General features: G+C 33.2%; 1 protein-coding gene and 1 non-coding gene across 2 annotated transcripts in view; one reads left to right on the top strand and one right to left on the bottom strand.

The window, feature by feature from the left end:
- LOC129003315 (uncharacterized) overlaps positions 1-25,254 on the top strand; it is a 298,914-nt gene that overhangs the window by 150,191 nt on the left and 123,469 nt on the right. Inside the window, exons 6-7 of the mRNA XM_054431607.1 lie at positions 12,938-13,500; positions 16,759-16,948. Of these exons, the coding sequence (XP_054287582.1) occupies positions 13,026-13,500; positions 16,759-16,948 (665 nt within the window). The 5' untranslated portion in view covers positions 12,938-13,025. The remainder of the gene's footprint in view (positions 1-12,937; positions 13,501-16,758; positions 16,949-25,254) is intronic.
- On the bottom strand, positions 19,234-19,323 carry Trnay-gua (transfer RNA tyrosine (anticodon GUA)). Its single transcript is given in 2 exon segments — positions 19,234-19,269; positions 19,287-19,323. It is a non-coding gene; the product is annotated as a tRNA-Tyr (tRNA).

Below are 25,254 nucleotides of genomic sequence, written 5' to 3'. Positions count from 1 at the left end.
GTGAAAAGTATTTTGGTGATTAATTTTTATTATGTTGGTTCAAATTAGTTAGGGGAGAAACTCTACTAATGTTTTTACCTCGGCGATGATAATCTGGTCTAATTTCGAGTTTTCGCTTTTACATTTATAGTGTATACTGTATTAACGAAGTTTTAATAGATATTTATACCAATCAAGTTAAAATATTTTTGGACCAGTAAAAGAAGGAAATGCATGGAGGATAAGGAAAAATAGAGAATTAAAAGAATTATATGGTGAACCAGATATTGTGGGAATAGTTAAGAGTAGGAGGTTGAGATGGATGGGCCATATTAACCGTAGAAGTGAGAGAGAGATGGTAAAGATGGTACTCAGAGGTATACCAGAAGGAAGGAGACCATTAGGTAGACCAAGAATGCGATGGGTTGATTAGGTGACGAAGGACTTGAGAGGAATGGGAGCAGACTTGGAGCTGGCAGAGGATAGAAGAGCTTGGAGGCACATGGTTGGCGAGGCCAAAAACCACCTAGGTTTCCAATGGCCACAGGAGTAAGAGTAAGTAAGTTAAAATATAAAAATAATCTTTATTCAATATATTTACATTGTTACAAAAGTGACAATCAGCTTTTGCAATGTTTGCAAAGAAATAAAATATTTGTGTGTAGTTATAGGCCAAAGAATAAATATCTGTATAATACCCCCGCCGCAGCAAACCTGCCGACTAAACGTAAAGTGTATTTTTAAGTAAAATTGGTTGGTATAAAATAAATAAATTTGCCAAGTTTGATCAAAATATAAACAAGCAAAGTACAACATTTTACAATATTCTCCATAAGAATAACAAGGGAATTTTAAATTTACAATTTTTTTGAATTTTCTCCGTTACCAATAACAGTACAAAACACTTTAATGTACTAAGTTATTTGTTTTTTTAAGCTTTTTAAAAAGATCTAGAGCAAAATTGGGAATTTTATGTTTTGAGTGTCAAAAATTAGAAAAGCCATTTTTTACCCCATAAAAGCCCCCGTAAAACCCCGTTCCTATGGTCCTGCCTCACACCTTTAAACCAAATTTCATCAAAATCGGACAAAAATTACTCAAGTTATCGCGTTTACGGATGTAGTATATATATATATATACATTAAATTATTGTAGTAAATAAATACAACTGAGCACCCTGAATATTATACTACAAATATAATATTCAGGGTGCTCAGTTGTACTTATTTACTACATAATTTAATATATCAGCAGCCCTATTACGTGAACATCTAAATTAAAACATATATATACATATATAAAAATTTGAACGAATGCGGTTTTCGGCCTCTGGGGACATCAAAATGAAAAAGGAACTCGGTCCCGGGCCTAGGTCTTACCGTGCCACCTACGGTAATAGCTACTTCCCTATAGGGAAATTCGATAAAATATAAAATCATGACACATATAATAAATCTTCGATGTTGATGTAAGCCACCATATTGTTTGTGTATTATATTTTGATAATGATATGCATATAAACTTAAACGGATAGTATTTTGGGCCTGTGGGGAAATCAAAACGAAAAATAAAGTAAATCAGTCCTGAGTTCATGTCTTACCATGAGACCTGCGGTAATATCTTATTCCCCATATGGGAAATTCACTAATAAACACATTTTAAAGTCCTTACAAAATTTTGTAACAGTAAAACATGGGTCCCAAAACAGTAAAACAGTAGATATTGTTCCAGCAAACTAGTTCCCATGAATATATATTTACATGACTTTATTGTCTCATTTTATTTTGGATGGTCTCCAAACCAACCCATGAGCTGTGGCTTTGAATAGAGAAAACCTAAATAAACTTGGTTACTATGATAGGTAGGTGTAATGATATTATATTTTATACAGATGTTTATCCATATTACGTAGCTAACTTAGCTTCGTTTGCCTACTAGTGTAAAACAATATTTTTCAGTCGTAATCGGTTTCATCTTTTTTCTTTTTATATGGTTTCAAGGTAAACAAATGAGTCGTAAAAAATGTCTTAGTGTTTTAAAGAAATCTACTTGTTATAAAAACAAAATAAAGATTAGCCCGAAGATTATTAAATAATTATTAAATGTATAATCATGTTACAAATTATGAACAATTGCAAATTTGCTAAACGACAATTGTAAGTTAAGTTACCATAAATATAAGAACAAATTCAATTTGAAATACACTTTGTACGAATCAGTTGTGGTTGGTTGCCATGACAACTAGACATGACGTCATCATATCGACCGATGACATCATTTGTCAACGTCACTTGAACAGCTGATTGTCTAGCTCCGATCAAGTATTTTATCTTTCAACAGTTTAAGCGTTGGACATGACAGATTGGCACATTTTACTTTCTTAAATTATTTGTGTTTACTCGACGGAAAACTGGTTAACATTGTTATAGGCGATAAAAAAAGTATTAATGTTGTTATTATTAGGCAGTTTTTTTTTATTTAATGATTAATCTCAATAAACCTTTTATTTGATTAGGCTTCGTAAAAGGATCGGAATATCTTATTAAATAAGCTATCATTACGTTTATTCTGCACTCATCCGAAACTGATATTTCGCCTTTTAACTTTGACCCTAGTGTCAGCTTTTCAGAAAACCAATCAATCAAATATGAGCTCATCGTTGTCGTCCCTTCAAAATATGGATTAACATGCAGCCAATAGCGAAATTTTTATTTCTTCAACAAATATTTTTTTAAGAGCAGAGACAAATATAATTCCTTTTAAATTAAAGTAATTGGATTTGCTTAGTGTTGGTTAGTATTCATACTCTAAGAATAAACAAATATACATTAGATTACAACACTTTTTTTAGCTATCATAATTTTGTTTAGATTTTTAAAGAATATTTTATCTCAGGAAATGTTGAGTCCTTAGAGTCTAGTGGCCTTCTAGGACAATTTCAAACAGCTGCTGAAGTTTTTTTATCATCCAAAATATTCTTTCAAATACCAAAGTTATTGTAGCTTAAATATCCATGGCACATTGAGATTAAACATCTTTTGTGTTTTTTTTTAATGTTTTTAACAATGAGTTAGAACGTCTAGGCTCCAGAGGAATTTATATATGATCAATAAGTTTATATTACAGGGTGTCCACAAAAGAACTGAAACATTTTAAAGGCAAATACTGATACGAAATAAGAGACTATGTCTAATTTGTTATATATGTATTTAAAGAATGCTCAAGTTTTATTAGAAACTGTGTATAACTCGATATGAGCACTATTGGTAGCCCGGCGTAAATCTAAGCCAAATTTGACCTCTTCCAAGGTTTTGGTCAGTACTTCAAGGAATATAAACGGTGACAGTGTGACATGTTACACATGTGTTGGTGCAACATCCCCTGAAGGGGATTAATGGCCAAACAAAGGGGAAAAAATCACGAATTCCAGCAATTTTTCTCCAAATATTTGACTATTCTGACCTTATGTCTGATACCTTGTTCACAAAATACCCCTCGAAAGTTCATCAAACCGAAAAGATTAGTTGATTTGGTTTAACTTGAGTTAATCTGTTAATCTCAACCAATTTACACTATGGACCTTTTTGTCCCTGTTCCAAGGAAATAACTTCAACGCCAGCAAAAATACCCGCGTTGCCCTTGGCAGACGTTCAATGTTGGAGGAAAACAAAGCGAAGTCAAACAGAACTGGATTCTGTTAACTAAAAATTGTAGCTGACCTTAACGCTTTTATTTTTATTTTCAGGTACATACATGTGTGTACAATGTACATGTAAGCTATTTAATTTGATATATCCCGATATTACTGTTATTTTTATATTGCGTATCTAAAAACGAAATGGGGACTTCTTAACTCATTATTTAATTAAAAAGCAGATGTGTTGTGTAGTTTTTTTTTTATATAACTAACTATGATCAGCTGTGTTTTAAGCAGGCAATAAAGAAAGAAGACTCCTAAATGGTAAATGTTCTAATACAACTTTTTGCTCTTCCATACAATATTTCAAATAAACTCATCCCGATCCAAAGTGTTTGTTATGCTTACAAATTAATTACACATCAACTTTCTACAAAAAGAGTAAAATACAGTAAAATAAAAAATACAGTAAATACAAAAAAGTAAAAAAAAAACCTATAAATACATACCAACCTAACATTCTATATAGTGGAGGGGGGGAAATATTATGGAAGTAGTTATTTATTCAGCGTAAGAATATACGCACAATTACAAGTCTTGTTTTTAAATTTCTTTGGTAATCAACAGCTACATTCCTATATGAGTCTGGTTTTATGATGAAAATTTCTTAATTTATAAAAAGAAAATAATTCAGCGTAATATGCCAAATTTCCACTACTCAGGTATAATATATTCTTCATTCTTCTACACCAGCTTTTCCTAAAGAATGCTTAAAATATTTTCTGAAATTGTTTCTATCATGTAACCTACTTGGCAACAACATAGCTAAGGGTTTATTGGACCTTATTTTATGAAATTAAACTGTTTACCATAATCAAAACAACGATTACTACATTATCCTTTTGGATCCATAATGACATAGTTTGTTTAATCGATTTTCCCGTCCCACAAATATACTGACAGTGTACATTGTGCACATAGGGTGGTTTATGGTGTGAGTTGTGAACTTTATTGCGACATAAAAGCTTACGAGTCATGAGCAACCACATCAACAGGAAGTTAGTAAAATTTCTAGGTCATACGTCCAACCCGTGGCCCATAACTGGCCAAGCCCTCGTGGACTTGATGTAGGCCTATAAAGGGGAAAGTTCGAAAACTATGAATAAGTAATGAAAGTATATTTCATAAACGGAGTCCAACGAGTTATAAACTTAGTGTTTTTCAAAATTTATACTGAGTTTGCCTTTAGGGAATAAGCTACAATAGTTAGTAGTTTTTTGTATAGTAGTTTTCAGAGACATCTTTAAAGTCTACTTCATGAACCAAAAGTGCCGTATTTAATTTACAGAAGCAGATTTAAGATACAATGTATTGTCAAACCGATGATTTCAGTTTCATATTTTTGTTTTAACAAAGGACATAAGCCATTTTCCGTTTCCTTAAATAATATTTGGTTAACTGGCATTTTTAATTAGGAGTGGAAGATGATTCTTAGAAAACGGCAGCCTTTGGACCTCCTTCACCTCTTGATCCTTCAGAGGTAGTGTTTATGTTTTTATAAACTTATGGGATTTATTTTGACTATAACTTAGCAAGTGTTTGCCTTCTAATTGCCATTTAATAACGATACAGAGTCTGTACCTCCAAATGAAATCAATATTTTACAATAGTCTTGTGACTATGACGTGAAAATTGTCAGTGTCACATATACGGGAGTAATGTTCTGTGGCCCAGAGCTATTAAAACTTGTATCGTCAGTGAAGATATTTTTTTTAAATAACAGCATCAACTAAATTTCTGCTTATTTTAATACCCATTTGGAAAAGCTCTTCGCTCTTCATGACCCCTGGGTTTCAGTTCTTGAATTAACGGAACTTTGTCAGGATGTAAGTAAAAAACTTAAACAAAATGCACCAAAGGAAGTCGTTCGAAAGCCTGAAGTCTGCGTGAGACGGAAATTTTGACTCTTTGCTTGCCCGATCAATTATGGTAGCAATATTCTCGACTGATAGTAGCCAACGATGATACAGACCTTGAAATATCTCTGATTATTCCAGTGTCATCAAGATTCTTCAGCATGTTGCGAATCGTTCGCTCAGCAGGACAGTTAAAAATTACGTTTCTTTTTAATTACAGTTTATGCTTCTATATAATTTTCTCTTTCTGTGGAACAGAATAATTTTACATGCTGGTCAGTGCCTAAACTATTCATGTAGTTAATGTTGTAAACTGACATTCGATTTGTTACAAAAATGAAACAAGCAACTGACCAAAATAGGAAACTGAAATTGGATCGCCCTATTCGAAAATATCCTTATGAAAATATTGACACGAATTCAAATCAGAGGAAGATTTTTTTACCTTCCTTGGTGTTTTTTTTTTTTAGAATTTTAACACACCATTTGATGTTAAGTTACGATTGAAATTTACTTTAAATAACTTAAGGCTACAACCACAGACAATATAATACTGTAATAATAATACTGTAATAACTGTTATAATTTTATTTGTTCTGTACAACTGTTATCATTTTAGTTGAGGTGGGCAGTGAGTGGTTACAGATTACATTACTTTCACATTTTCATCCACATTCAGTTGAAAGTCAATCATTCAAACTTGGAAAGAGTTTCAAAAAGTAATACATTTTTTATTGCGCAGAAGGAAAAACATGATTAGATAATTACCAAGGTGAAAGTTTACATTTAAATTAATAATATCTTGCGATTTCTTTTACATGCGTCTTAAAATTAACTAAGCATGCTTTGAAAAAATGTATTGTTTTAACAAAGAATATAAGAGTTGAAACAAAATAAACTCTCTGCAGAAAACCCACACATTCTATGAAACTTGTATTTTCGATATGAATTTAAATTAATTTTAATTAAAATTCAGATTAGGACGAGGTTTGTTATATGTGTAAAATCAATATACGTACGGATGTGGAGCCTTAACCACTTTACAATTTACATCCTACGCAATTAATTTTTTTTAATGATAAGTATTTTTATACGAAACCAAACATAGTTTGACTTAAAACTTAATCATCTAACATTTCGTATATTTTAAGATCACAAGTTTAATTTCAATATTTATTTCATTAGTGACAAAATTGTTAAAAAAATGTTATTTTCATAGAAATACTTTTCAACAAATGTATACTCATAATGTCTGCAGATAATTGTTGAAAACGTGCCATGGACAAGTGCTATCTAATATTAAACATTTAGTTCCACAAGGTTTAACTCAGCGGAAATCTCTGTTGGTTAAAGTTCCATAGACTGGAGCGTTCCAGCCAATTTCCTGTACCCCCTTTTGTTTCATGTAAGGATTCAATGCCAGCATGTGAGGCAAAATAGCAAATGTCTTGGCAGATTATCAAGATTACAGTTTCAAGCTTTCTCGTTCATCTGACTATGTATAAAATATTATTGGGTCTTTTAATTGCTTGCTGTTAAGTATTATTTAGAAAGCTGTTTCAGAGTAAAACTTGTTGGTTTATGATGTCACTCAATCGACTTTTCATTTTGGTTATTCATGAAAATATACACTTGACGTTGGTTAACATTAAGCCTTGTGTGAGCTGATATTATTAATAGTTTTTGTCTGTCTGTCTATTGTTCTCCCCACGTGAAAGTATGTTTCCTTTTTTTATGAAGAAGCACAGTTGGGACCGTAAGTGACTGCGAAACGCAAATATTTGAGCAATGTGTCAATAAGAAGGCAATAACCGGGTCATAAGAGCCATTGACGATTAATGGCAATTGTAGGCCATTATATTACTCATTGAAGATGCTCTGTCAAGTTGATTAGTAATCATCACTATAAAGACCTGACTGCTAGTAGACTTTCGAATGTAAAATAAATGAAAATTGTTTGGTGTAGCACAATTTGTTCAAACAGTATAATCAAAACTGACATATTGATAAAGACTGTTCGACTTGCTTCGTCAACTGTCACCGCCAACATTAGATAATAATTAAGCCCTCATCGACAGACTTCAATCGATAAATAGACGGCCAGGGAGTTTACCTTGTCTTCAACTGACAAGCTGCAGGCTGATTACTTTAAATTTACTTTAAAAATGTTCTGTGTTTCGTATAGTGACTAAAATTAACTAAAAATCTCCGAAGTTTACCAACTCGTAGCTTGACTTTGTAAGTTTTATCGTTACACAGAATATACCTACGTTTAAGTGGGTGATAGTTAAACAAAACCTTGCACAATATTATTTTATCGGTTGTCAGTTATAGGTAGCTTAATTAGAAACAAATTCTAATATCTAATTGTTAAGTTGTGTGTTGGAGTAGGAGCTCTGTTAATTTTTAAAAGAAAACTTTACATATTTTAAATTTATATTACTCATTGAAAATGATCTGTCAAGCTTCACACTAAACATTAATTAAACATCACTATAAATAAGAGTGTAAACCAAGAATTCTCTTAGTTATTGGTAGATATGTTCCAGTGTCATGAAATGAAACGTAAGGCTTAATTTTACATACATTTATTAAATTGTATCATATATTTTGCATTAATAAAACCGTTAAGTATATTGCTAATAAATAGCCAGCATTGTATAAACCATCATTGTAAATATATTATGTACAGCTACACCTTTTTTCTTATGGTTTTACAGCACGTGCACCGAAATTATACATCACAAAAAATACAGGGTGGGACAATGAGAACTATACAGTTTATAAATAACAAAAAATTTTACCCCTATAATGTTTACACTACAGATATAAAAAAAACATCAAAACAATGGTAAACTTATACCATTCTGTCCTGGATAAGCCGTTATTTCATATCTTGAAAACAACATCCCTCAAGTGAAGTCCTTCAAAATGTTGACATTCTTAGGGTTGCTTGAAAAAAGAAAAACCCGCCAAATATGATTTCAAGCATTTCTCGAATCACCTGAACCTCTTTGGTCTTTCTCTGTCTGTGTTTGTGCAGGCATCTTGTATCTTAGGGGTAGAAATGTAGATCTTAATGCAAGATCTCCAAGAGATCTCTTAGGAATTTGAAGTGCCAAGGACTGCTTCTTGGTGGACCTCTTTGGGCTTTGAGTGCCTGCGACTCGTACTCTCTCCACTTTGGCTGGTGTGCGGACAGTTTTATGAGCTCCACCAATCTTTTTTGAGTTGACACCGTTCTTCTAAATAATGATACCCAGTTCTCAATCGTTAACCGTCTCGGAATAGTCCGGTTTCCATCAATATTGAAATGCTTACCGGACAATCTCTGTGTTTTTACAAAAGAATCATGATTCTTTAAAAACATTTCAGGATTCCAAAACGCCATGTTTACTCAAATTGTATGGTTCAATTTTATTTATGAGCACAACTGTTCACTGATTGTTGCAATATTTATCATATGGTAGCTAAAAATAAATGGTATAATCCTCACTGCTCCACCCTGTACAACAAACAAATATCATTAATAGTGCCAAATGACTGTCCAGATTGTCATTAAAAATACTATTACTTAACCTGAATCAACAGTAATACCATTACTATTACCACAATATACAGGGTGAGTTTTAATTGTCCCCCCCCCAACTTTTTTCTACATTTTTTCAAATATCAATCCCAGACCACTTCCTAACATCGTTGGGTAGTAAGTACTTCATTTTGACAAGGTGGTAATTTCCGGCCGCCATCTTGGATCCGCCATATTGGATGCAAATTTTTTTTTCAAATGTAAAGGTGGGGTTGTGACCCATTATTACACTGATTACACCCTGATTACAATGCTGCAAACCGTTTTTAAAAATCTTTATTCATTTTAAAGTTATGAGGGCTTTTTAAAACTTTATTTTTAGCCCATTTTAACATTGTGCATTTACAAACTAAGACCATAATCTCAAAATAGTGCTAGATAAAGATAAGTATACACTACCAGTAATTGTCGATCTATTTTCACTTGGTTATGACTGATGTATTTTTTCGGCCGCCATCTTGGATCCACCATTTTGAAATGTGATAAATTATTTTAAATATGAAGAGGGTGTTGTGACCTATCATTTTGAACTACTTTTTTAAGCTAAACTCAATGCCGCAATCTATTTTTTGTTATCAAGTTTGATTTATGAAATATTGCAATTTTGTTGTTAAAAATGTCAATATTTCAAAATAAAAAAAATGAAAATGAAAAACAGATCATGGAATTAAGTTCAGCTTAAAAAAGTAGTTCGAAATGATGGGTCACAACACCCCCTTCATATTTAAAATAATTTATCATCTTTCAAAATGGCGGATCCAAGATGGCGGCCGAAAAAAATACATCAGTCATAACCAAGTGAAAATAGGTCGACAATTACTGGTAGTGTATACTTATCTTTATCTAGCACTATTTTGAGATTACGGTCTTTGTTTGTACATGCTCAATGTTAAAATGGGCTAAAAATAAAGTTTTAAAAAGCCCTCATAACTTTATAATGAATAAAGATTTTTTAAAACGGTTTGCGGCATTGTAATCAGGGTAAAAATGTAGCTCGGAATAATGGGTCACAACCCCACCTTTACTTTTGAAAAAAAAATTTTGCATCCAATATGGTGGATCCAAGATGGCAGCCGGAAATGACCACCTTGTCAAAATGAAGTACTTACTACCCAACAATGTTTGGAAGTGGTCTGCGATTGATATTTGAAAAAATGTAGAAAAAAGTTGGGGAGAGGACAATTAAAACTCACCCTGTAGTTCCTAATTGTTGTAGGCCTACTAATGCAGATACTAAAGTGAATGTAACAATAGTCTAAGTAATTGGTTTAGTATGTCACTTGTATAGGACGGTTTGCGCAGCAATGTCAACCCAGACAAAGCCACCTACAGACAGCTTGCACTGGCACCCTTATACAAAGCAATCAGGGTGACTATGGGCATTGAACATAGCCAATGCTATAACCATGGCTCTTCAAACTATAAACATGTCTTGTGCAATGTGTTTAGTATACAACTGAATTCTACTTCATATATTGAACTGGTTTGAAATAAACACTTGGTCTACTCGTAAATACTCAATGTTAAACATAAAATGTATTAGGTTAGTTTCATATTTAAAATGTGAATGGTTTTTTTAATTACTGTGATTATTTTAGACTGCCTACCTTTGAAAGGAATTTTTGAACAGATTATTCTAGTCTATTCTTCAATGCATCAATCTTTATTCTTTTTTGCATTCAGATATCCCATATTGAAATAGCTCTAATCTAATGAAAGACAGTGATTAGGTTAACAGATGGATGTATATTCGAATAAATGATTAATGAACAGCTGAATGTACGTATTTAATATAACTCCCATACTTTCTCAACAATTCCACAGGCGTAAGTCATTAAGAAAATAAGAATCACGGATTATAAAAACACAGTTCCTATGGTTTGAGAAATGTATGCAAGTCAAATATTACTTTCCTTGATGGTTTATAACCATCAAAATGATCGGTTTCCTTGAGTTAAATGTGTACTGCATCACCACATTTGATTAAGTACATATTGTAAAATTGAGAAAGTATATCATGGGATTTGTTAATTTTAAGAATTCATATTGATTAAGACATCTATTTTCTTAGTAAAAGGAATAATTAAATAAATTATTGCAATAATATAAAGCATACCAAATAAAAAAATATATTCTCAATTTCCTACAAACAATTTTTGCATATAGCAATCCAACCTACTTTAATACAGTCTTTCTTGAATATTTTTCTCTTTTTATTATTTCTAAAAAGTAACCGTGTACTCTGGCGATGTGCCACTAGACACAGAACAACGTAGTTTTGCCTGGATTGTCTTATGTGGAGATGGCTCAACGCCAGATCTTCAACACTAACCCTCATGCTACTCTAGAGACGTGGATTATTCAGTTTGACATTAAAATTTGATTTAAATTTGACCTTTAATAAACTGTTTGTTTCAACCTCAAACACAGTGATCTGTTACTTAAACTTAAAGGATGGTTATTCTATAGAGGGGCAGGTTTCTTGATGGTGACGTCTGCTGCGGAGATACAGCTTTTTGGCGAATGATTTATCCGAATTTTGGTTGCATATAAATCCGTGGATACTCTGATTCCATGGTTTTTTATTGTAGTTTAAGCCCCTTTGTCTGCTTTAAAATGATCTTGTGGAATGTATTTGGCAAACGTGTTATAATTGACGTTTAAAAATAAATTTGGGTTTTTTATGTACTCTCAAAAATAGGTACAAGTTTAACGTGATATTTATCTATTTATTTATTAAATTCGTTGGATAAATAACAAGCTGGTCCAAGTCAAAATCCAGGGCTAGAGATGTCAAAATCCCACATTATTATGGTTAAATAATACGATAAGAATATGTGTTAAATATGTGCTTCGGAAGAACTACACTGATAATTAAATAAAAATATTTGAAAAAATCTTAAAACGCAGTATTTACTTCAGCAATGATAATAGATATATTAATGAGCACATATATCCGTTGATAAAAAATCTTATAACCTATCCAAAAGTTTTTTATCTATTCTTCTGTTATAATAATAAAATATGTGATTGTTTTACTAATGATTAAAAACAGTTATTTGTCAAATAAAGTGCTATTTCATTCTTTCATACACTAATAAATGCCTTTAGGTTGTCATTAATGTTAATTAATTTAAATAATTAAATGAGTTTTTAAAGAGCAAAATCGCAGTGATATCTTTAAAGAGGTCCAAAGAGTAATACACCACGTGCTGTACAAAGCCAGGGCTCAGAATACATATGAGCTCGGTAAAGACCTACTTTTGTCAAGCATACCTATAAAAATGTTCATCTTGTTTCATATATTGTAGTGCAATGATGTATGCTGATTCATATATTAATAAAGAAAAAGCACTTGTATCATTTTTCGTTATCAAACCAACGATGGAGCTTTATACACTGAATATAATATGTACTATACGCATGATATAAAAAAACTTCCTAAACTCCTATTACAATCGTTTATACATTGAAAAATATAAGTTAGAAAAATACATAGTTATGATTGAAATTTGTAAAATTTTTGATCAAGAATGGTTACAGATAGTTAATTTACCGAAATGTAGTATTTAGACCAACAACCAAACTCAACAAATTAGCATGATGTAATATGTATCCAACATAATAACGAATTGTATTAACTTATTCTTTAGTCTTTCGTACCCATGACCTACACTTTTGTTACATTATTCACCATTGAATACGCACCACTATTCTTAAGGTGGAGTTCAGTATGAACCATCATTCTTTCAAAAATTTACGTTATGTTTTATATTTTTCTAAATAGCAAGTTCACAAGCCTACTACTTGTTCCAGATGTCTGCAGACCAACGTCTGGCCCAAGGGCAAAAACACTGACACTGATGACGTCACGGTGACGCTCGAGCCATGGAGGAAGAAGAAGATGAGGAGTTCTCTTAGCTCAGTGCGAACCATGAGGAAATCCAAGCACAAATCTCGCAATACAGAAAGCAATAGAAGGACGTGCATATGTGGTTGTGTGTTAGTGTTTGTGTGTGTTGTGTTCAGTGTGGTGGGGGTGGACGCCAAAGCGGTGGGTACAGGCGGGGAGGTTTATGGGGATCCTGCCCCTGGTAGGTCACCAGGACCACCTTGGATAGGTGGAGGGACTAACGAAACCAAAAGTTTGGACCTCGAAGCAGTTCACCTACTATCAGCTGTAACCGATGTGACCAGAGCACGAAGGTCGGCCGGAGATGTCGCCAGTGTCATCATGGAAGACTCGACAGACGCGCCTTGGTGCGAGGATTACTCGGAAACATTAAGGTTCGTCCGAGGATTGGAGGAAATCTATCTCAATTTGACTCACCCACTGTTCGACCCAACGAGTGGTATACTACCTGGAGTCACTTATGAAGGTGAGTAAGATATTGTAGTATTGTGGTTTATTATACTAATAGAATAAGCTGTAAGTCACCTTTCGTGAAATGAATGTGAATTTTTCATGAGTAAACAAACAGCTGAACTCAAAACATATCAACAATATTAATGAATATTAAACGTGTGACAATAAACTACCAGATAGTTCACTGCATATATGAATGCTGTGTATTATCTAAGAATTTTTAATTATGCGTGAAAGTACTTTTCCGTTCAAACATCCCAGGAATATGCTTTGGGACACGAATTTACGCTATTTTTTCTACATATCTAAACTCAATTTGTGTACTGTGTGGCCCAGGTCATTTCCTTTGTTGCAAAATTCAGAATCATGCCCTTCGGCACATCATGTAATGAAATTAAGTGATATTTTATTTCCCATTAAAAACTCCATACAATACGTAGTATTTTTTTACACGTAATGAATAGCACAAATATCCTCACCATTTAAAAATAAACAAATATATATACACTTAAAAAATATCCGACACAAAATAAAAAAAAACCTAGAAGATTATTAGAAACCCCTCTACTTGGCTTGTGTGAAGTCAAGAGGTACAGGTATTGAAATGGGAAGAAGATTAATTATTCTGATGTTGGTTTGTTGAATATTTAATCTTGTCTTACTTGGAGCTGGTGTATTATATTGTTATGGACTAAAAAACACTAGGGCCATTCATACAAATTATGAATAAGATTGAGGGCACAAAGTGTCCTTCTTACACAGTGTGTCAGTGTGTATTGCTTAATGTTTATGTACAATTTGTATATTTAACCTATACTAAATGCTACAGATGACTTTGTTGTTAGGCCAATACATGGGAAGTCTAGTATTATCAAAGATAAATTTTGGGAAGTATATACACCTTTTGTAATTTTTTGAGCATATTACCTAAAAATAAACTCATAACGATTTATCATTGCACTATTTTAGGCGTCAGCAAAAAACTGTATATTTAATAAACTGTAATATTTAATTAACTGAAATATTAATATTTTGATATGGTTATAAAACTATTATGTATATACAGGGTTAGTAAAAAGTGTGGAGACCCCCTGTTATTTTTTTAACGGCCCATACTAGAAAAACTAAACTCGGCACACCATTATGGCATGTTATGAAGTACTTTTTGGGCATAGCCGCCACTTGCTGTTCATCCCCAAAATGGGGGATTTTGGGAGAAACTAAAAAATTTCAAATACAAAGACCCATCGAGTGAACCCTCATTTTGAAGGTCCTGGTAAAAGAAAACCAACAACGCAATTTAGAGGTCTCTATCTCAGTTCAGTACAAAATGGCAGCCGATTGAAATTCTCATAAGTTCCCAAACCCAAAATGGGGGATTTTGGGGGAAACTCAAAACTTTTTATGATAAGCCCCATCGAGTGACCCCTCATTTTGAAGGTCATAATAAAAGAAAACTAACAACACAAATTATAGGTCTCCATCTTAACACAGTAAAATATGGCAGCCAATTCAATATAAAATTGCAAGTTATTTCCGATTTTAAAGATTTCAATCATCTTCCATTTTTTACTGGATTGAGATAGAAACCTCTAGTTTGCGTTGTTAGTTTTCTTTTACCAGGACCTTCAAAATGAGAGGTCACTTGATGGGGCTTATCATTAAAAACTTTTGAGTTTCCCCCAAAATCCCCCATTTTGGGTTTGGTAAGCAAGTGGCTATTAGGCTTAAAAAGTACTTCATAACATGCCAAAAAGGTGTGTAGAGTTTAGTTTTCCTAGTGTGAGCCGCTACAAAATTTACAGGGGGTCTCCAGACTTGGAAAGCTGCAAGTTAAATTCAACTTCTGAGAATTTTAATTGGCTGCCATTTTTTACTGAATTGAGATAAAGACCTCTAGTTTGCGTTTTTGGTTTTCTTTTACCAGGACCTTCAAAATGAGGGGTCACTCGATAGGTCTTTGTGTTTGAAATTTTTGAGTTTCCCCCAAAATCCCCCATTTTGGGGATGTACACCAAGTGACGATTATGCCCAAAAAGTACTTTATAACATGCCATAAAGGTGTGCCGAGTTTAGTTTTTCTAGTATGGGCCGTTAAAAAAATAACAGGGGGTCTCCACACTTTTTACTAACCCTGTATAAAGACATTAATATATGTCTTTAATTATATTAATAGAGGAAATGCACATTAATTTTACACTTGCAGAAATTTCATTATCAAGAAACTTGGGTGGTATATAAGACTGTAGAAGACATAAAGCTCAGAAAAGTGGAGCAATAACTAATTAGCGATGGGAAGATTATTCCAAGAGCAAGGAATTATTGTAGTTAGAACTGCATTTTGGAGTGAATTATAATACATCATAAATCAAGATAATGTTTAGATGAGACATCACAGAAGCAATTAAGGGGTATTACGGAACCTTTAACAACTAAAGGTCATTTGTAACTGTTATGATCCACCGAAATAATGTAATTAGTCGTATGACTCTAAATGTTCCCCCTGGCTCTAAATAGTTTTATTCTATTTGATACATTCTTATAAACTATTTTACTCTATATAATAATTTAAATTTTTTATTTACGAATTATAATTTCTTTGTTTATTTTTTACAAGAAAAAATTAAGATACTGTATCAAAATTGGCAACTAAATAGACTTTATGTTTACTTTTATGTATATATTTTTAGATAAGATCCCAAAAAACCTTTATACAAATTAAAAAATTAAATGGACTAACTATTATCTGTATATAATCTGTTGAATAGTATTCTTGCTACCTTTTCGCAGGAGATGCGAACCATATTAAACATTGAACATGTTTTGTTTCTACCCAAATACTATTTTATTGCACTGTTTTATTGAGAATATAATTCAATTTCTGATGAAAACGTAATTTTTCGTGAGGGGTGTATTTAACGCTTTCTCTTTCATTACGGAAGCTTAAATTAACGTAATTTTTATCAACAGGTCTAAATAGTGCTATTTTAAGTGGTTATTCACTTTACTCTACTATATTTTTATCTACTATTTCTTTGCTCTTCTTTTTTTTATTCTTAGTTATGTATTTGCGCTCTGGTTTGTGCTTTTCTACTTCTACTTACACTACCTAGGTTACTCTACTATCTCTTTGTACACTACTACTTACAAAGTAGTAGTCATGTATGTATTCAAGTCTTTTGTTTCATCTGTTGGTCCTCTGTCACTTCTTTGTACTCTTATCCTTCTCTTACTCTACTACTTTGTAATCTACTACTTCTCTGTCTTCCAGTGCTGCTGACGGTCGGTGCTGATGTAAGAGACTTCTCGCTTGTGTCGCTAGCAGGAGGAGGCAGTACCAGGGAAGAGCTCAGTAGAGAGGAATGCCTCAGGCCACTGGCCCATCGGCCTGAGGCTAACCATATCAGCCTGAACTGGACGTTACCAGCTCACCAGCGGCCGTTGGCCAATGCTACTTTCAGGTGAGAAATGTCTGTTCAAGTGTATGTCGTCCTAGGTTTGTTAAACGCCTAAGCATGGTATATCCAGCTGTCCTTGGTAATTGGACAATCGTACGAACCAATGGAACAACTTGTCTCAGTAAAACCCATCCCAATTCATACTATATTCATCAGTCACCCACATTTTGGTCTGTATCCTCATGTCAATTAATAATAGAAATGAAATCCGTAATGGCTCCTAAAAATCTTCAAACTAATTTAGGCTGATTCTCTTGTGTCAATCAATCTTTGATTGTTAACTAGTGCAGTTTTGCCAAAACTTTATCATGATCAGCTGGTACAACGCAAAAAGAATAACAATTCTTCTTCTTCTTCTAGGTGGGAGCAGTGGGAGTCTTTAATATATAAGTCTAATACAGGTTCATGGAAATAATCGATCTGCTAACTAAACTCATATTGAACTATTACATATACTAAAAAACATAAACATTCACTAACCGAGTTAAAAAACACCTTTTAACAACAAAAATATTAATTTTTATCGCATACTGCTTTATAGTATTAATTAAATTAAATTTCAAAACTAATGCAAGTGTAAATGTACAACTCAAAAAATATACAGACATTTTTTTACGTGGGGTAAAAGCCTTTGTCAAAAAGCAATCATCACTAAAAGCTACAATACGTTACAAATCCTGCTTGCGTTGAAATTGAAAACAAACCTTGAAACTTTGAAGATCTCGTAAGATAAATTAAACGCTGCTGATGGGGTAAATCTGTCGAGCAGTTTCTCGCTCCATTATCCAAGTTTCGATATCAAATGTCTCACTGATTGATGTAAAGGTTTGTCCGTTATATTTCTGCTTTAATAGCTGTCTGTTAGTAACACTTATTGAAAATTTTAAACTGAACACTTTTACTTGTTTACTATATAAATATGAAAAACGTGAATATTCGTTTTTGATCAGTCGTTGATTAATTAATTTGCATTATCATTACATGTCTCAATAAAATACGTAAATATTTATGAGGTATAATTTAAGTACTTACTTAGATTTTGTCTGCGTTATCAATAGTTTTCTTTATAGGTTATTTTTAACACTCAATTGTAATGCATTGATACCTTGTAATCCTATAGCAAACCATACATAGAACGAATTCTAGTATACTAGGATAAACATTGAATTACTGTTAATACTGTTAATACTATTCGATGAAATGGCGACCATACATAGTAGGTATTTTAAGCCAAGTATGAATGGAGATGAGTGTAGGATGAGGCGAATATTAAAAGATATTCTTAGACAATCATAAAGATTGAATAATAATAATAAAGACAATTTGATTTTTTTTTCAAAAGATCATGTTCATTCAAAACGAATGTTTCGTAGCTAATGAGTAGTTCGATACGGGTTAATTTTAACACAGACATTTTATAATAAAATTTGTGTGAAAAAGCAATACTAAACGCATAGGTTCATATTTTTATTTGCTTAATAACTTGTTGTAACAGTATTTTAATAATTCTTTTGATGATCATAAAACCTTGGCCAGTCAACCCCACAGGTTGACATAAATGACCCCATGCGGGGTTGGTTAGTTGAGCTAATATATCGAATTACCAATTACTATGCCCCAAGTCACACCTCCCTTTATCTATCTGAATGTTTCATTTCCCCCCTTTATTTTTGCAAAAAAGTACTTATTCAGTCAATCACATAACTAGTAGCACATAATGTCTCTATATTAGATTGGGTTTCGAACCTATATGAACCCACATTGTTCATTGCCCAAACATTAGGTGGCCATACATTTTCATGTATCGTAAGGGTTTTAACCAGTGAGAGATATTCATTTCAGTTCATGCTGTAGACATTCTTAATTACTAGCGCAAGGTTGTCTCTAAAAGTAAATAAAATAATATCTCGTCTACACAGAACCGACTCTAGGATGCTACTCATTGAAGTATAGCTTCTCCATGGTATAAAGAGCAACCGACAATCATTGACCATGTTAATCAGAGCCGGAAACTCGCAACATTGCTACATTACGGATTACTGTTCTCCATTTTAACCTCTACCGTTAAACTATTCGCACAACGGTCTTTGTGCAAATATATTTTTTTTATCGTGCTGTACATAGTCGCTGCGTTTTAGTGTTTAAAAATAAAATCAAAAATATATAATCATTAGATAAAACACTTAAAATATAAAACACTTTAAAAATAAACTACTGACAATTTGAAAAGTATAAAAGTATACAGTATAAAAGTATAAGGCAATAAAATTGAAAGGGATAAAAGTTTCTCCTTCGAGCCGGATTTGAACCAGCGACCTATGGATGTCTTTGTTGAAAACCTCTACAGTCCACCGCTCTACCAACTGAGCTATCGAAGGAACTGAATGCAGACCGGTTACTTTTACTTTCTAACTGAGAAAAAGTAACAGTAGCAGCTGGTCACCAAGGTTATCAATACCAGCTGGGCGTTGGCTCCCAAAATATTCGTTTAGTAAATATTCATCTTTTCTCATCAATGCCCAATTACCAGTGCAAAAGGCTTAGGCACCCGAATGAATGTTTAGGCACTAGCATAGAATGATTTTGTAGTACTTTGAAGCTATCTCGATCCTGAAAAGACTACCAGAAGGAAAACCAATAACCTGAAGAAGAAGATTCTGTCAGATTAAAATGCAGTTCTAGATAAACTGATGCCTGTTTAACAGCTGGGTAGAATATTCACAATGTTCGTATTTTGGTAATTAAACGACATTCTCACCACATCTTTTGAGTAGACAGTGGCTACTTCAATAAAATCTTCACGATAGAACTCATACTGTAATGCAACTAAATAGCGCCCACAAAAAACACCTTAATCTATATCAACTGAATACACTTATGAACTATATATAATAGATTATATTTTGAGGAACATGTTTAATGATACCCTAAAATTTGTAATAAGGCTTATTACTGCTTTCGTAATATGTATATGAATACAATGAACAACAAATAAAAAATATATTTACTTTGTTTCGTTTTGCACCAGTTTTATAGGTACATTAAACCAAAATCATAAAAACAATTATAATAATATTATATTTGGTTAGTTTGAAGCGAGACCCGCTTAACAGCGACATTAAACCATAAGTGTTATTACGCCAATCGCCATTACTCCAGCTTATGGCAGTTATCGCGCTAAAACATTGTTTATGGCCCCAACACTGCTGCCTGCTAACTATACAGTTAACCTTTGTTGTAACATTGCATCATCTGTAGTTAAAATTCGGCTTTCAACTTTGTGTAATTACTATTAAGCTCAATAATAATATTGATAAAGGAGAAAATTGTATAAGGAACATTGAATATAGGCTATTAAAAATCATCAAATTAAAATCATCTATAGCCGACGATATCTACAGATTGCACTCACAATTAACTAATGTTGAACTTATGTTGACTTTAAGTTGAACGCAGTCACCTTTAGAGGCTGACCAGGTTTTATTCTAGGTACACCTTTAATGGATGCTTCACGTTAATGTCAAAACTAGTTTTCCACTGTAGATATGCAAGTGTTTCTCAAAAGACTATATTAAGATCATGAAGAATCAATTAATTAGAAAAATTACCTTAGATAGAGGTACATCTGAGCCCATAATTTAGAGTAAATTATTTTACGTCCTGAAGTATATTGCTCTAACATTCGAAAAAGCAGTTGTATATCAAATCAAAATAAGAGTTAATCCCTTATCTCTACTCGACATGTCCCAATTCTGAATAAATAAATCCTTTGAACAAACCAACCAATAGAATTGGTTGATTAAGATTATTTATAAAGACGCAATCTATGAATATTATACTAATATTTTTCATAACAGATAGATTTTGTTTGAGCATTCTCAAATTAGGTCTAAACTTAAATTTATTTTAAATAAAATAATACTTGTTTTGTCATTTAAATAATAGATATTTAAATGTTTTGTGTGCAAATAAATCACTGCACTTTTTGGTTCAATTCAGAATAATATTTTAAGTGAGTTCATAAAATAAAATTGTATTAAGTTAAGCCAGACAGAGAGAGAGAGAGAGAGATAGGCAGACAATGCAGAGGAATGTGCTGCGTATCCTGCTTATCAGTTCCAGCCGACATGATATAGACTGACCAGTGGTTTTTCCTGTACACTTCTCCAACTCACTCAGTTACTATGCAGTCTTCATGTGAATCAAACATTATGAGGGTCTCTGAATCCCTCTAATTATTTTACCATGGGTCTCAGTATCCCATATTAAATCATCAATTATTGACTCTATTGTTTCAACAGAAGTTTTATTTAACCGTGAGGAACATTCACCAGAAGTTTGTGTGCACACAGTGTTATATTTTATTTTCTCAAGAAGTGTTAATCTCCATTACTTGGTATTAACGAACATTCATTAATTTCTTCTCTTCGAGGTCGTGAGTACATCTCTACACATCATTCCTCTCTGTCTATTCCAATTTGGACTTAAATATCTCATCAAGAGAATAGTTTTGATTTGATTTGTAAAGGGTTAATTTAATTTTGTATCATTATAATATTTTCTGAACTCAAATGAATTTATTATTTTTCCAGTAGGTAGTAACTCACTGTTTAGACAGATCAATAAACTTGATTTCTACTATATTAACAAATATCTATTGAACCAGCAATTATTCAGTTTGGTAGCAAAGTCAGGAATTTAATTTTTTAATTCCCCTTTGTTCAAACACATTGGTCCTTCGAGCCGGATTAACTTAGTCATTTGTTAATAAATAAAAAATTGTAAATTAAAATATCCTTTCAAAGAAACATATTTAAGGTCATTTTTAAATTGTCAAAGTAAGGTTAATTGTATTTGAAGGTTATTGTAGATTACAGTTGAGAATTTGTTTGTTTAAAGGTAGTTATCATATAAAATATTTGGTATTCATTTGATCTTTGATTAAATTAGATATTTAATCGTAAAACGCTCATACATTTCTCCAGAATTGGATTTGTGGTTTATTGATAATTTTAAGAGTTATTAGGGTTGTTTTGAGAATTTAATCTGAAAATATTTTCTTATGCCAAATAGTTTCTTAACACAAATAAATATTGCTGATTTATATTCTACAATCTTGTTCTATGTGCTACTGTAATATTATATAGGCTACAAGCATTATTGAATAATTTTGCAAATCATGATGTGAATTTTTTTATCTACTTTCATTCTGAATTAGTGGTATTCTTTGTTGATTTTTTTTACTATCTTGAAGTATATAGTACTTGTCATGTTCATACTTTTGTAAAGATTGCTCAAACATTTGTGCCTTTGATTACTTAAATTTTCTCTTGGTATTCAATTTCTGAGGGGAAAAATGGATGCAGAAGATTTTAAGCGTAAGGTTTCTGCCTTGAAGAGAAAATTATCAGATAGTGCTAAGGAAGTCCAAACTATTAATGAGAAGGGTAGGGCAGCTGTCAAAGATCCTGCTCAAGTGAACTTATTCAAGGGTATGTTTAAGGTGTTAGAGAAATATTTTTCCAAATTTGAAACTCTTTGGGATGAACTTATTGACCTACATGAAGATGAAGGAAAAGTCTCAGAATTTCCTGTCGAAGCAGATCTGACTATCCAAACTAAGGCCAAACGTTATTACTACGAGGCACACACAAGCTATGAGGCACTTATGGCTCTTGTTCAGACAACATCACCTCCCTCACGCCAAAGCATTAATCCTAATGAATCAGTTATATCATCTGAAAACAGATCAAATAAAATTTTACCTCGGATCAATCTGCCCCACTTCAACGGACAAATTACAAACTGGCCTAAATTCCGTGATGCATTCTTATCAATTATTCATAATGATGCTTTGTTGACTAAAATGGAGAAATTTCATTACCTGGTTTCCTCACTTGTAGGCACAGCTTCTGCAGTTATAAGTAACTTGCCATTAATAGAAGACAATTATGACTTGGCATGGAAGGCATTGAATGACACGTTTAATAATAAACGTATGCTAGCCTCTAACTATTTAAATCAGCTCATCCAGTTTAAGCCACAGCAAGGCAAACCTACCATTGATTCTCTACAGAACTTTGTATCACAAGTTTCAGACAATATTGCAGCATTTAAACTGCTAAAAATTCCAAATGAAGCAGATTTTGTATTGTTTCATATTGCTGTTCGATTATTAGATTCTGCGACCAGAGAACAGTTTGAACTTCAACACAAAGATAAAGATTTTCCTGTCTTTGATGATCTTACAAAATTTCTACGGGAACGATGCCTAGCATTACAGCTCGCCCTTGGAAATTCTCATCAATCCTCACATGACAATAACTCTGCGAAGCCTAGTGGCGCTATTAAAGGATATAATACTAGATCTTCTAGCCGTGGTATGCGAGCTACACTCTTGGCTAACTCACCAGGAAATAACATGCAATCGAAAGATAACAATAAAGGTTTCACATGCTTTCTATGCAACAGTGGTAGTCATACACTCTGGAGATGTAAAGATTTTATGAATGCAACAGTTGATGAGCGACACAAGATGTTAAAAAATTGGCATGGATGTAAAAATTGCTTGTATGCCAACCACACTATAGGAAAGTGTAACTCAAAGTGGACTTGTAAATTTTGCAAGAAGAGACACCACTCGTTACTACATATTCCAACCTCAGCTGATGAAGAACTGAAAGATAATGCTACTAGTGCACCAACTTCGTCTTTGACCGCAACTCTTCCTCAACATAGCAACATATTGCTAGGTACTGTAGTTGCTGAGATAAAAGATGCTTCCGGAAGATTTCAACCCATACGTCTAGTGATAGACTCAGGAAGTCAACATTCCTTCATAACTCACAAATGCCTCACCAAACTTGGTTTATCGACAACTCCATATCCAAAGAAGATATCGGCTATTGGCCAGACCATATTTGATGGTGCAAAAGGCAAAGCACTTTGTCATATGAAGCCAAAAAATCAGGAATCCCCTATCCTCAAAACAGAAGCTGTTGTGATCAACAATATTACTTCATACCTACCCAACTTCACTATGCCTTCTAACTTATGGTCGGAATATACCAAATTTGAACTAGCAGACCCTAAGTTTTGGGAACCTGGACCTATTGAGTTTTTATTGGGCTCTGACTTGTTTCCAGATGTTTGGCTTGGATCTTCGATTACTCTTCATGAAAACCAACCCAAGCTGTTTGCATCAGTCTTTGGCTACATTGCTATTGGGAGAGTTCTTGACTGTCAATCATCCACTAATATGAATGCTTCTTTCTTCACCCTTGCTTATGATAAAGATGATATTCATAATCAGCTGCAACGATTTTGGGAACTCGAGGAACCTGCTTCTATCCCAGTCAAAGAAAACCCAGAAGATTTAGCTTGTGAAAAGCATTTTACAGAGACTCACTACAGACTTGAGAGCGGCCAGTACGTTGTTCGCCTACCGTTTAAAAGTGAGCCAAAGCATCTTGGTGACTCTGAAAGAAATTCTCTGAAAAGACTATACAGTCTAGAAACAAAACTGACAAAGAATTCTCTACTTAAGTCTGAATACTGCAATTTCATGAAAGAATACCTTGAACTGGAACACATGAGCCCCACATCATCTACTTCAAAATATGTGATCCCACACCATTCTGTCACTAAAGAAGATCGCTCACAGATTAAGCTCAGAGTAGTATTTGATGCTTCTTCCCTTACTGACTCTAACACGTCTCTAAACAACCATCTTATGATAGGCCCAAAGTTACAGCAAGACATAAAAGGTATCTTGACAAGATTTAGGATGTATCCAGTAGTTTTTGTGGCTGATATAATAAAAATGTACAGGCAGATTTTAGTTCATCCCTCTGATAGGGTATATCAACACATTTTCTGGAGATTTGATCCTTCTGAAGCTATTCAGAAATATGAACTGAATACAGTAACGTATGGTACTACCTTTGCACCTTTTTTAGCCTTGAGAGTCATGAAACAGCTAGCAACCGATGAAGGGACTGACTATCCACATGCAGCAAAGGCTATTCTTCAAGACATGTATGTCGACGATCTTGTCACTGGTGCTTCTACTGTTGATGAAGCCTTGAAACTCAAGGATGAAGTAATCAATCTTTTACACAAAGGTCATTTTGGTCTAAGTAAATGGGCCAGTAACTCTCAGGAAATTTTAAATGCAATCAATCCTTCAAAACATATCAAACAGATCAACCTCTCATCTAGTGAAGATTCAAATGTCAAGATCCTAGGACTTCAATGGAACCCTTCAAGTGACACGTTTGCATACCAGATTGAACAATTTACCCCTGTGT

Source organism: Macrosteles quadrilineatus, unplaced genomic scaffold (assembly GCF_028750875.1).
Source record: "Macrosteles quadrilineatus isolate MER2022 unplaced genomic scaffold, UCM_ALF_1.0 Scaffold_9__3_contigs__length_116548681, whole genome shotgun sequence".
NCBI lineage: Eukaryota > Metazoa > Arthropoda > Insecta > Hemiptera > Cicadellidae > Macrosteles > Macrosteles quadrilineatus.
This window is presented reverse-complemented; position numbering and strand designations above follow the sequence as displayed.